General features: G+C 40.6%; 1 protein-coding gene across 1 annotated transcript in view; it reads right to left on the bottom strand.

The window, feature by feature from the left end:
* Positions 1 to 11029: 11029 nt before the first annotated feature.
* The window catches only part of LOC117831876 (neuronal-specific septin-3-like), an 88900-nt gene continuing 86150 nt past the window's right edge, over positions 11030 to 13779 (bottom strand). The window contains 1 exon segment of the mRNA XM_034710767.1: positions 11030 to 12449. Within this exon segment, the coding sequence (XP_034566658.1) occupies positions 12308 to 12449 (142 nt within the window). The 3' untranslated portion in view covers positions 11030 to 12307.

Below are 13779 nucleotides of genomic sequence, written 5' to 3' on the forward strand. Positions count from 1 at the left end.
AAACACAACGGCAAATCAGAAAACACTACGGCAAATCAGAAAACACTACGGCAAATCAGCAAATCAGAAAACACTACGGCAAGTCAGATAACAAATCAGCAAATTAGAAAACACTACAGCAAATCAGAAAACACAACGGCATTAACCAAACTGAAAGAAAAAGGTACCATCGTGGAACATGACTTGTCTCTGATTGGACTGAGTGTACCTACTTATTCTGGTGTCGTAGTGTTTTCTGATTTGCCGTTGTGTTTTCTGATTTGCCGTCGTGTTTTTTGATTTACCGTGGTGTTTTCTGATTTGCCGTCGTGTTTTCTGATTTGCCGTTGTGTTTTCTGATTTGCCGTTGTGTTTTCTGATTTGCTGTTGTATTTTCTGATTTGCCGTTGTGTTTTCTGATTTGCCGTTGTGTTTTCTGATTTGCCGTTGTGTTTTCTGATTTGCTGTTGTATTTTCTGATTTGCCGTTGTGTTTTCTGATTTGCCGTTGTGTTTTCTGATTTGCTGTTGTGTTTTCTGATTTGCCGTTGTGTTTTCTGATTTGCCGTTGTGTTTTCTGATTTGCTGTTGTGTTTTCTGATTTGCCGTCGTGTTTTTTGTTTACCTGTTTAGTAGTTGAGCTCAGCCAATGCGGCCAATCGTCTCTAAGAGCACCATCTTCTGGGTAAAAGAACGCAACACATTAAATGACATCCCTTACTGCAAAAACTCAAAATCTTACCAAGTGAAATTGTCTCATTTTTAGTCAAAATATCTTATCCCACTTGATTTAAGATAAATTTACTAAACAAGTAACATTTGAGCAAGATAGAGGGACTTGTTTTAAGACAATGCATCCTAAATATCTTGTTAAGTCAAACAATCTTGAAATGATCTTGTTTTGAGTTGTAATAAAAAAAAAAAAAACAAGGTTTATTTTACATGTCATACATTTTACAAGCTGAGATCTTGTTTGCAGAAGACGGATAATCTTGATTTAAGACAAACCCTTTACTTGATTTAAGTAAATGCATTTTATTGGAGAGTCTATCAGATTGATAAAAGAAAGAAAGAAAGAAAGAAAGAAAGAAAGAAAGAAAGAAAGAAAGAAAGAAAGAAAGAAAGAAAAGTTGTTTTTTTTAAAGGGTGGGTTACAGTTTTCAGGCACTGTTTCTTCTAAATCAGATCAAAATATACATCCTTAAACTACATGCACACAATGAAACACCTACTTTAGAGCATAGCTGGCTTATCCTAAAAAAGAAAATGACTGAATATTAGTATATTCAGCTCACTATGAGAAGACATTATATCTCAAAATGCTCAAATTAAACTTTGTAATCTTATTTCAAGTACAAGATGGTCTTAATCCTAGAGAGGTGCCGCTATAATACAACTCAAATTAAGGCAAATATATCTCAAATGAAGAAGTTGACATGAAATTTATTAGTGCAAACATTTATTTTTTAGTGAAAAAATACTAATTGTTAGCATTCCTGGCTTATTCTGAGACACTAAGCTTTAAAATACTGGTCAAATATTGCTTAAACTAAGTTTTCCCTGCTAATTTTAAGATCACAGTTTTCTAAATATTACGTCTTATTTTAAGAAATCCTATCAAGCAAAATTTCACTGGTTCTATTGGCAGATTTTTTTTGCTAATTTCAAGGTAAAAAAGTACCTTGAAATAATTTTTTCCCTTGTTTTTGGAGGGGCATTTCTTCCAGTGCTCTGTTTCTAATACTGGTATGTTGGTCGTAGCAGCACACAGGACGCAGTCTACTTTTAAGGTGAAACAAAATATATCAAAAGTGGGACTTGTAAGGTGGAGCACTACTTAAAGCGACACCTTATATCCTGTTTCTATAGTGAAACTCACACGTGTGAGGCTGAAATATGATAAAGAGTGAAAATAGACATTATAATAAAAACAGCATGATGGGAGAAAAATATTGATTCAGAGTCCTCTGGAGGAAAAACCAGCAAAGCAACCATCAATCAACACAATTATGGCAAGTACTGAGTTTCTCACTTCACCACAGGGACTTCATCTTCCTCTGCTAACAGAGAGGAAATTCCACACTAAGACACACTCACACGCACACACGCGCGCACACACACACAAAAAAACTCTCTTTCTCCCTCTCCATATCTTCCCTGCCTCAGCCTGACTAACTGAATCCATTTCAATCCCTTCATTTTACTCCCCATCTTCTCTTACTGTGTCCATCCTCTGTTCACTCCTCTCCCCACCCCTTTCTTTCTCTCTTCGCTGCATTTATCTTAAACTGAATCCAATCCATCACTTCACTTCCAACCTCTTGTTGTCTTGGCATTGTCCTATCAGTTGATCTCACCAACCCATCCATCCTCCATCTTCACAAGTCTTTAAGTAGACCTGTCAAACATAAATCTGGCTGTACTTTTTGTATTCTGCCTGACAATGATGATCAGGAAGGAGATGCGGGTGCCACCACAACACAAGATTTACCCGAGAAGATCACTGAGGCGCACAGGCACTGATGTGTTCTGCAGTTGGTAGCATCAACAAGTGACATCTGCGTTTTGTCAGCTGATTTAATATTTCATCACAGCAGCGGATTTTGAAACAAACAGATTTTAATTATAAAAACAATAAACGTAAAGCCCATTGAAACCCAAAGCCACTAAGGTCTTATATGTGATTGAAGGTGTGTATTGTATTGTACACAGAATTAGAAGTGGGAATTGCAAGATTACTCACATTATGCTAATGACATCACGATACTGGGGTTCTGTGATAATTGATCATTTGCAAGATAATCAAACAACGATACATTATAATTTCAGATTATCTGAAGAAAACAAAGTGTTCTTGAAAAGTTGAGTGCTATCAATAGTGATACCACAAGGAGTCACGAGGCTCATACATATTGCCAGTTTAAGGTGGGATATTAAGTTCTCCGTAGTAACAGAGGTGAGATGATGGGGAAGATGGTGGTGATGTGTAGAATCAGAGCCGGCAGGGCAGATTGGCAATGTGTGGGTGTGCTTGTCTGCCTGTATGAGGAGTGTTTACATGTTTCCATAGTTGAAATTGTAATGCAATGTGAAATTGCACACTGGGACACCAATATTAAGTAATTGCAGATAGAGCCGACCTGTGGCATAGGCAGTATAGGCAAATGCTAGGAGCGCCGGCTGTCCATAGGGGGCGCCGCTAAATGAGTGGGGAAGAAAATTTGAAGATAATAGGAAAAACAATATTGTTTTATCTAATTTAATTTTGGATTAAATTGCCGTATGATGCCAGTAAACGCTTAAAAGCTTGTGATTCACTTTTGTTTTTAAAAAAAAATGGTATGCAAATCAGCTTTTCAAGTCTTTAAGTGTTCATGATTTACTGTTGTTGCTTTCTTTACACTTTGGAAGCTTTAGCTTAATTAGATAGTAAACGTAGGCTAGGCTTAAATAAACATTAAACTTCTGCCTTTTCAGTCATCACTTAATACATTACTGTTGCTTTGTTTAAAGTATCTGTACTGTGAAAATGATTGTGTTGTATAATGACTGAATAAATCCTACTATTACATTATGCATTTTGAAATTGTATAATTATTTCCCTGCTAAATATCAGTGTTATTACCATTTTATTAATGTTCTTTTAGAGTTTATTTTTTATTTTAAAACAAAGGAAACATGTCAAACTTAAAGCTGGATGTCAGTTGTCTTTAAGTGTATATGTGATGTGATTGTTGGTGGAGCTGGTTACAATACAAGGGGCACCAGTGGAAATCTTGCCTAGGGCACCAAGTCGGTTGAAGAGTTCATCGTGTAAGTAAAAAAGTGAAGATAGTGGAACTTCGTTATGGTGCTGTCACTGCATTGCAACTTCATCACAGAATGTCAAAAAATGTTTGAATCCAAAACTAAAATACTTCTACGTCAGTCTTCTGTAAACTCTCCAGAAAGTGAGGAGAGCGAGGCATTTTACAGGTCACCTCTTAGTAAAATATTCAACTCACCCTGATGCCGACAAGTCAAATATACTATTTGGGGATGAACTACGCACATGAGGTGCATTTTGACCAAGAGTTCCAGGGTCTTTTAGCCCTTTCCCCCAGAACTACTTTACTTTACCCAGAACTAAAAGGTTCCTCTGCCCCCATTGTTGTCTGTGTTTCGACCGCGGGCTGAAGTTCCAGGTAGATTGTGTATATCAGGCTAATGACATATGGAGAAAAAAAATGATATTAAATAATATTTTGAAATCTTAATAATAAACTAAACTACTATGCATTCCCAGGAACTCCCTTTGTGTTTCAACAACTGTGTAAACTCCACAAACACCGTTACGTTCAACTGAAAGTCTCAGGACCTTTGAAAAGTACAACCCCCAAAGCAGGGGCTTTCAGGGGGAGATTATCTACACCTGAACTAAATTTTGACCCTGGTTCCTCCGGTGGAAACGCATGTAGTTCAGTGGTAAAGTCCCTGGTTCCGGGGTAAAGTTCACATGAGGTCACATGAGTTTTTATTGTTTGCAGAGCCAGGCAGACGTCAATTAAATGTGGTTGGCCACACCCACACAGACATGTGAAATACGTTTTCCAATTGTTCTTTTGATTTCTTCTACTTATGCTTCCTGAATTTCTTCACTTTGATTTTATGTACAAATTTTTACTATTTCAATCCAAATGTCAAGAGGCTTTAACATCACTGAATGTATGTTCTCAGGTGCTCGTAAATTGACTTAAAGCTCCTGTAAGGAACTTTTAGGTTGTGTTGTTTTCTGTGCCCCCCTCGGACAAAGTGATACCTTATCTCTTCCTGTACATGTGTGCGTTGTGTTTCCTTGCAAAAAAATCGGATCTTTCTTTACTTTAAATATCCAACATACAACTCACAATTTATGGTTTTGCACTGGTTTAGCAGTATGCTGTCATCTGACACCTACCCTGCAGCAGGGGTGAAAAATAACAGCACAGAAGTAATCAATCTCGTTGCTGATGGTCTCATTTGCTGATGCATGTCTTAAAGAGATATCAGTATTAATTTCACTCTGTTTCGCCATTAGCCAATTACTCCTCATGGGAGCTTTAAGCTTCTTAAAATAACACAAACAACAGATACCAGGAAGACAAAGACAATTTAAAACCACACAGATTCCAGGCAGGCAAACATTAGTCGCTACAACATGCACCAATGCAAGTACGCTACATTCTTGCACTCGCTTCCACTCATTTCCATCCCAGCAGCATTAATCGCTGACACACATCTGCGACTCGTTTAATTACTCACAGTAATTAGCCAGAGGCAGGGGTACCGACGCTGCTCTTCTCTCTCTGTCTCGATCTTTCTCTCTCAAGTGCTTTCTAGCAGTGTGTATGTCAACCAGCATGCCAGTGTTGTGTAAAGAGCAGCACACTCCTGCTTTATTATGTTATGACCAGAGACTGGCATCGCTAAGATAGCTTAAGGAGTTTATTGTCAAAATAAAGTGAACCTCTGCACCCCTTATGAACCCTCTTTTTAACTCCCCTAACCCCTTAAAACCCCCCAACTGGGATTTCTTTGTTTTTCGAATCGTCGTCAGCGCATTGTAATTTTCTTTTTTTTTTCCCTACGAAACCCGCTCCACGTCGATCCAAGCACTTCTTTCCTCTCTGCTCAGACAGCTAATTGAATTTGCAGCTGACTTTTAATTAAGAGCACAGCTAATTTGCATAAAGTCTGATAATTTGCATATGGTGGACAGCCCCTCCCCCCTTACATGTCTGAGTGCCTGGCACAGAGCCAAGAGCAGGGTGGAAACTGATACAAGAGGGGAGAAAAAATACAAAGGGAGGAAGGGACGAATGGAGGAGGAGAAGGTGAGGTGCCTGCACACAAAGAGGAAGACAAACAGCAGATGGAGGAAGGAGGAGACAAATGGGGACAAACAACTAATCATGCCATGAGAAGTGAGGTAGACACACATACACGAAAAATAAATGTATGCACAACATGATCACTCACACACACAGAGAGAGAGTGTCACTTTGGCACAAATATCTCCACAGATTTGCAATCAAGAGAGCTAATTAATAAATCAAAGGATGGGAAATGATACAATGCATGCTAAAGAGTCAAACTCATAGTACAAACAGGTGTTAATTGGTGGCACATTGGCTCTATGCAGATGAGCTGCATGGTGGACTTTAAATGTCCGATGCGGCAATAAGGTGCAGGAAAATGTGTTTGAAAAAAAACCACAGAGGCAGCTTTTTACTAACACGTTGCAAGAGAGCATGCAGCTCAAGTGGCACAAACATTTACTGTTTATTAATGGACGATGTTTAACAGCAGAGTTCACAAACTAATGATGCAAACAGGCTGATTACTTTGCATCTAATGCACTTGAAAGAAAATAAGGACTATGCACAGTTTTGCCTTATTGTGTCTGGTTCTGTTCGAGGTTTCTGCCTGTTGAAAGAGTGTTGTGCTCATGGTGGACAAAGGTGGGACTCTCAATAGTCTAAAATAGCTATTTTTCATATAACCAATAAGAGTTGCAGTGTGTTCAAATAGGAATATATGGGGATATCTACCAATATGAGATTCTAGATTGAAACCATAGACTGTACACATAGGATCCGTGACATCACCCATCTGTTTCTGAAGTGCTGTTTTGAGGCCAATCTGCAGCAGCAGCCATATTGCTGCTGTCGAGCCAGTGTGACGTAAAGAGGCTGGCTTTAAAAAAAATTCACCCCACCGCATAGTGTGTGCCAATCGAGAAATGAGCTATTCAGATGACACTCGTCTTTTGTACCAGGCTGTAAACATGTTTATTTCTGCTGCTAAGATCTCTTTTGTTGAATGGGTGTGTATGTGGTTTCCGGTGTTTCTGCAGCCAGCCTCAAGTGGATCCTTGATGAACTGCAGTTTTTAGCACTTCCGCATTGGACTCATATTTTTAGACTGGAAGTAACCGCTTGAGTGAAACGCTCCCTTGCGGACTCCTTTCATCAGAGGCTATGGTGGCCTTCAAGGACAAAATGCGCCTGTGATGCATGATGTGTGATCCTCCGTTTATCAAGACTTAACCATCAAAAACATTTATCAATACAAATGATTTTACACAAAACAACAACAACCCTCTCTTTTCTTCTATGTTACTAGTTTGTCCATTCTGTGCTACTGCAGAAACATGGCAGTGCAAGATTGCAGCCTCCATCTAAGGGGACCCTTTCTATGTAGATATAAAAAGGCTCATTAAAGCTGCTGTTGGTAGGAATGGTGTAAAAAAACGTTACTTTTTTTCTGCTGGGTTTGGAGTAAAGGTCATAATACCAATTGGTACTCATCTGTAAGTGAAGTAATTTGAGATTATAGCGAAATCTCTGTGTTTTCCAATGCCTTTATATCAAGCAATGTTATTATTCCCCTCGTTCTCGTTATCACGGACCAATCAGAGTGGCGGCCCCACTACGTTGCCCTGATTGGCTGGGAAGCTATTACTTTCTCAGAGAACACGCACAAAGATATTTTGTGGGCGGGGTTATGACAGCAGAGAGGGGAGGGGTAGTGTTGACATTTGAAATCTCTCTCAGAACTGATGTTTATATCACGACTACCAACAGCAGCTTCAAGAAGTTAAAACATTTTTTTTATTGATTTTTATATTCAGGTGATTAAACCCTAATTTAAACAATCATGAATATTATAATCCACTTCCACCAAGTCTGTTCTGACAAATGCTGCTGACTACTACATATTGCACCTTTAAATGTGCTATATTTACACCCCTGTAATGTCTCACCTTCAGTATGAATGTCAAAGAGGTGTGGAATGGTGGGACCAAGTCGTCCCAACATTGTGTCTCGAAGGAAGTAACATAACAGAGGTGTTACAGAGGCAAGACAGGATCAGTGTGAGCCAGTGGAGCAGACAGTGCTCTGTGTGTGTGTGCTTGCCTGAGTGTGTGTGTATATCAAGCTCCTGCTATTTGCTTAGCTCTTGTGCTTCCATAACACCAAAATGCAACATGAAACTGCACAATGACACCAAAATGACAGTGCTACAGGATCAGTGTGAAAATACAAAGGTGTGATGACGGCAGAGCTTAAGAGTACCTGCTCTTTTTGTAGAATCTTTTAGGTATCTTATAATGAATTGGTGCGGTGTAAATAAAAACTGATTGATCATTTGATTTTGCGTTAAAATCCCCAGCATCCACACCAATGATGACCCAAATGCATGGGACAATTACAGAGTTATCTATGAGGGCTTATTAAATATGATGGATGTAACAGGATGAGACTTTATCACAGAGAGGAGGAGTCCTGTGAGAGTGATGTCTGTGACTGACGAATGAAAGTGAACCAGCAAACAAAATGAACTAAATCAAGGCAGATACAGAGCAGCTAGAAAATCCTAATCTAACCGTTTGACACAACGGAGTAAAGTTAATGTTCATTATTTTCAGTAAACAGCCAATAAAAAGGTCCCACAGGGTGGAGGCTATGTTTTACTGCTACTTCTTCGTGAGTGAAGACAGAGTGTATTTTTGCCACCTATGTGCAACATTAACAAGGATGAGTACTTCACTCACTATGCTTCAGCCTGGAGGACTCAGTATGCCAGGTCAAACCACTGAATATGTCATCTATGTGTTAATACTTTTCCATAATGCCTGACAGAGTAGCAGGTTTGTCTATGTTGCATTATTGTGCCAGACCAGATGACACACTTGAATCTGCAAACTGGCAGCAGAGCGGCAAAGCAGTTAAGACATAGCCAAATATAAAAACAGCTGACACGGTGTGATCAGGAGTGCGCGCACAAGTCGATACACTCTGCAGACAAACATTATGACCGCAATCTGTGTGACTTAAAAACCTGAAAGTGACTAAAACACACAGCCTGGAAGTAAACACCTCACAAAGCAAAACACGTTCTCTCTCTCTTTCTCTCCTTTTGACTTCATTAGTATCCAGAAAGATTGCAGCTCATTAATGAATGTCATTAAGGCGGGCAGTGGAGCGCTGGGCGGCTGCCAACAGGACGACTGCTGGGTGGCATGCAGGGAGGGGGGACGAGTCACGGTCGGTGCGAGCGGAGATGCAGCTGCTCTTCTTCAGGTGATTCTCCGGAGAGATGGAGTGACTTGGAGGAAAGGAGTTTAAGAATGTCGGGTCTGAACTTATAAAATGAGAGTCCACGGTTTTGTTGGAGGACTCGGGTGGGTGTCGCAGGCGTGTGCCAGCTGAATACTGCAGAGGGTGGGGCACGGCAGACACCATTTTAAGGAGCGATGCAGGGAGTCGCCATTTTGAAGGGTTTGGCATTGGGGGAAGTAGGGGTAATTAAAAGTCCAGATATCCTGAGAATAGATAAATAATGAGACCTGACAGGGTAGCTGACATGTCAAGTCCATAGACTGTATAAAATATCGATGTAGTATCCGTGACGTCACGCATCTGTTTCTGAAGAGCTTTTTTGAGGCCAATCGCCGGCAGGAGCCGTACTGCTGCTGTCGAGCGATTGTGACGTAAGGAGGCAGGCTTTGAGCCTCCTAGCCAACAGCTACAGTGCTCCCACCTGTCAATCAAGTCAGCTGTGCCTCTCATTGGAAGACTCGTAATCTCAATATCTTCGAAATTGCTGCATAAGACAAAAAATTCCCCCCCCCCCGTACAGTGTGTGCCGATCGAGAAATGAGCTATCCAGACTACACTCGTCTTTTGTACCAGGCTGTAAACATGTTTATTTCTGCTGTAAAGATTGGCTTTTTTGAATTGGTGTGCATGTGGTTTCCAGTACTACTTCCGAAGCCAGCCTCAAGTGGATCCTTGAGGAACTGCAGTTTTTAGCACTTCCGCATCGGACTCATATTTTTAGACCTGAGATTGCTGCTTGGTCAAGTCACATGACCTCTCAGCTGCAACGTTTCCACAAAGTTTCTGTTATTCGCAGACAAAGAGCATCAAAATTCATCTCTATATTCAGCTTATACAAGAATCATGATGGATCCCAATTTTTATCATGTGTAAAATTCAATTTATCTCCATTTTAAGTCCATATTGACATCCTGAGGACGTCTGTCACCAGAGGAGACCAGAGCCTTCCACAGTGTTGACAGGGCTATAGTCAGTTGCCATCTATTTAGCACCATGGATTTCACTTCTTTGATTTAGTTTCATCAACAGGTCTGTGGTGATGAGACTATTTACATCACACTGAAGGTAAAACCTTTTTTGTGACGTCACCCATATGTTTCTGAAGCACTGTTTTGAAGCCGATTGTCAGCAGGAGCGATATTGGAAATGCTGAAGTCAACCTAAGTGCGGTCGAGCTAGTGTGAGGTAAAGAGGCGGGCTTTGAGCCTTTCTCTAATTGGTGTTTATGTGGTTTCTGGTACTTCCGGAGCCAGCCTCAAGTAGACACTCGAGGAACTGCAGTTTGTATCACTTCTGCATTGTCTTTAACTATCGCAGCCGGAGGTTGCCGCTTTTAAGTGACACATCCAGCTGTAGGACAGTAGGACGAGATTTTTGATCCCCAATAAAAGCAAACCTCACATAGAATAAAAAGTCCTCACTTGAGCTTTAAAACATAAAAAGTCAGCAGCGTTAGTCTTCTTAGTGATCATCAGTGTTAGTACCTCACGAAGTTGACATCTGCACATCCTTTTACAGATCCAGGCCTCGTCTGCAGCTCGTCCTCTCCCATCTTTCTTGCTAAAGAAAGAAAACACTCACTTATGCATTCAAGTAATTAGTGCTAATCAGCCATGCACTGACCTAGCAGGCGGCCATATTGATTTCAGAGACTAATCAAGGAAAAGCTTAACGACATGACAATTAAAGTGCTCCAGTGTGTAAATTACACCTGCTATGAGGATCCAGTGTGGTAGGAAATTATCTTAAGCTTGATTCCTCTGCAGTAAGAGCAGTCTCAGTATGGGAGGTGATGATGTCATGCAGCCTGGTTGTTTTGTAGCTAGGTGCAGACTGGATCTGTGAAATCATTATGAGGGAGAACACAGCGCAAACAGAAATCTGTTGCGGAAAGAAAATTGAAGAAAGTATATTTACAACTTTAATCTTTATTTCTTTAAAATAATATAAAGAAAATCTTGTTATCAATAATACAAGTACAAAAATTTGGCAGAACACAGACGCATATACAGGACAGAGCATGACAGTGACAGTCAAGGAAATGATATATGATTGAAACAGATAAAGATCCTCGGTATATGATGGGAAGTTGAAGGAAAAGAGGGTCAGTTGATAAAAAAGGGAGGAAGATTTTAAAATGTCTAAATGTTGCCTACTTGGCTCTAACAAACCTGCTCTCTTTCCAGTTTCAGCCAACACGCTTGAACATTCTCCAATAAATAAGGCACTGTGACGGGCCAATAGGCAGGAACAACGTGTGCGTGTAAGAGTGAGAGTGTGTGTGTGGATAACGTGAATAAGTGGACCATTACAGATGACAGACGTTCACATTTTAAACGTGCATAAATACTTACTCATCTTTAAATCACTCTTTAGATATTCCTATCAATAAAAAAAAAGACATTTACTACGGAGACTTTAAAAAATCCGTAGTCAACATGAACATGGAGAGCAAAACATGGAGGAAAAATAAGATAACCTAAAACATGTGAAGTGGTATATGATAATCTTTTTTGGCGTCCCTCTGGGGAAAGCTGGAATCCTAAAAACAGACTGCTGAGGCTGTTTGTGTGTCACGTGTTGGCAAAGCGCTGCCCGGCCTCTTTCCGACATGTTTCCAAAGACACACATTTGTAGAGATCAAGTGCAACACTGAATATCATCACTTTCATGTTGATGAAAAGAGGAACATGTGTTGTTATTGCATAGCTTCTCAAAGGCACTGCTAAAAACATCAAGCTTGAAAGAAGTTAAAGTGGACGAGGTTAACTTGTATCTGATTAAGGCTGCTTTGACTCTTGAAGATATAACGTCTCAGTCCGTTGTGTTCGGCAGATGCTTCACGTTTGACACCACTTGATAAAAAAAACCAACACAAAGCTAAGATGTGGAAGGCTGTAAAATGGAGCTGCAGCACGTAGATTCAAACTTCTCTTCGCTCTCTTTGTGAGCGATAATGAGAGGATCTTGTTCGTTTGTGACCCAACAAACGGACATGGGGGGTCCCATGTGGCCGCTGAAAGTCATCAAAAAACATAAAGTCCCTCTGGCAGGCGAAGTTTCTGTTCCCACCTGTGTGATGGAGATGGATGGAGTGGAGGGCTGGAGAGGTGGGAAGACTGTCAGAGTCTCATAGGAAATGATTGACACCTAGGTGAGGTGGACTGCGGGCCAGGCAGGTGGTGTTTACATCTCGTGGGCAGAGAGATGGTGTTCTGGGATACCGTTTGCGTGAGCCACCACTGTGTTGTTCTCATTGAGGCGCCTCACACGATACATTTCATAGTGGATGCTGCTGGTGATGTCCTTAATGTTCTGCATATGGGTCCTGAAGAAGAGAATCATACACATGCATTAAAAACAAACACTCTCTCCATATTCAGCTGCAAGATTGAAACTTTTCTCTGAGATTTACAAATCTTGCAGGTTCTATGAGTTTTAAAGAAGTGTATATTTTCAGGTCTTATATTGTCCCTCTGGTACCGCTGTAGAAGCTTCATGTGTTTTACAGCTCAAGTAACTCTTTATTTATCTCAGGCTGGTGTCTTTAGTAACCCTCATTTTAGCTTCTGTCTAAAGCAATTCACTTTAGCTACCATCTCTTAAAAAAAAAAACCCAGAAGTGCCCGTCTTTTTCTGATTGGCCAGCTCTCAGAAGCCTCCTCCGTTGCTGCCATTCTACAAAGCTGTTGTCATTTATTTAACTAATGTATCTCTATTTAAAATGACAAATTAAGAAATATGGCTACATGTTTTGGATTATTTAGTTTCTGTTTGTTAAGTTTTACTTTGCTCTGTTTAGGAGATTCGCCAATTCGTGACTTCACAAATTGAGAAATGCTAGTATCCCTCAAAAAACATGGAATGTAAGTTGCTGCGATATGCAGGACGTGGTCTGTTTTGGGAACTCCAAGCTGGAAACAGATTTGAACTTAAAGCTGCTGCTGGTAGTCGGGATATAAACATCAGTTCTGAGAGAGATTTCGATTGTCAACACTACCCCTCCCTTCTCTGCTGTTGTAACCCTGCCCACAAAAGATCATTGTGCGTGTCCTATCATAGACATAGAAAGGGTAGACGCCGCATTGGCTGCTGGGGCGCAAGAAATACGGCCGCCATCTTGGTCCAGTCTTCCTACCCATGATCCTACCTGTAAACTTAAACTGAAGCAGCAGAGACTTCAAGATGCCAGAGCACTGTGCAGCAAAATACCTATCATACATCACATATATCACATATCAGAATATTCTATTACTGTTAAGCCCACTATGAATATTAAAATACGCCAAACCATGTGTCCTGTATCATACCTACATGTATGACGTTTGCAGAAAAAAAAACTGCATTAAAACCAGTTTAGTATTCAGCAAGTTATGATTGATTAAATGCGCTGACACTTAATTGCGCCTGCCAAACAGATTACACTGAGTGGAGCGGGTGACCGGACCAAGATAGCGGCCCCACGGCTCGTCAGAGCCAATAGGTAGTAGCTGTCGATGCGTGTTCGATGTGTTCTATGAGGAGGTAGTGGCTTCCCAGCCAGGGCACCGTAGTGGGCCACCACTCGACCAATCAGGGCAGAGGATTGGGGAGTAGCTCTGATTGGTCCAAGACATTGGAAAACAGAGGTTTCGCCATAATCTCAAATTACTTCACTT

The sequence above is a fragment of the Notolabrus celidotus genome, chromosome 20 (assembly GCF_009762535.1).
Source record: "Notolabrus celidotus isolate fNotCel1 chromosome 20, fNotCel1.pri, whole genome shotgun sequence".
In the NCBI taxonomy this organism is placed as follows: Eukaryota; Metazoa; Chordata; class Actinopteri; order Labriformes; family Labridae; genus Notolabrus; species Notolabrus celidotus.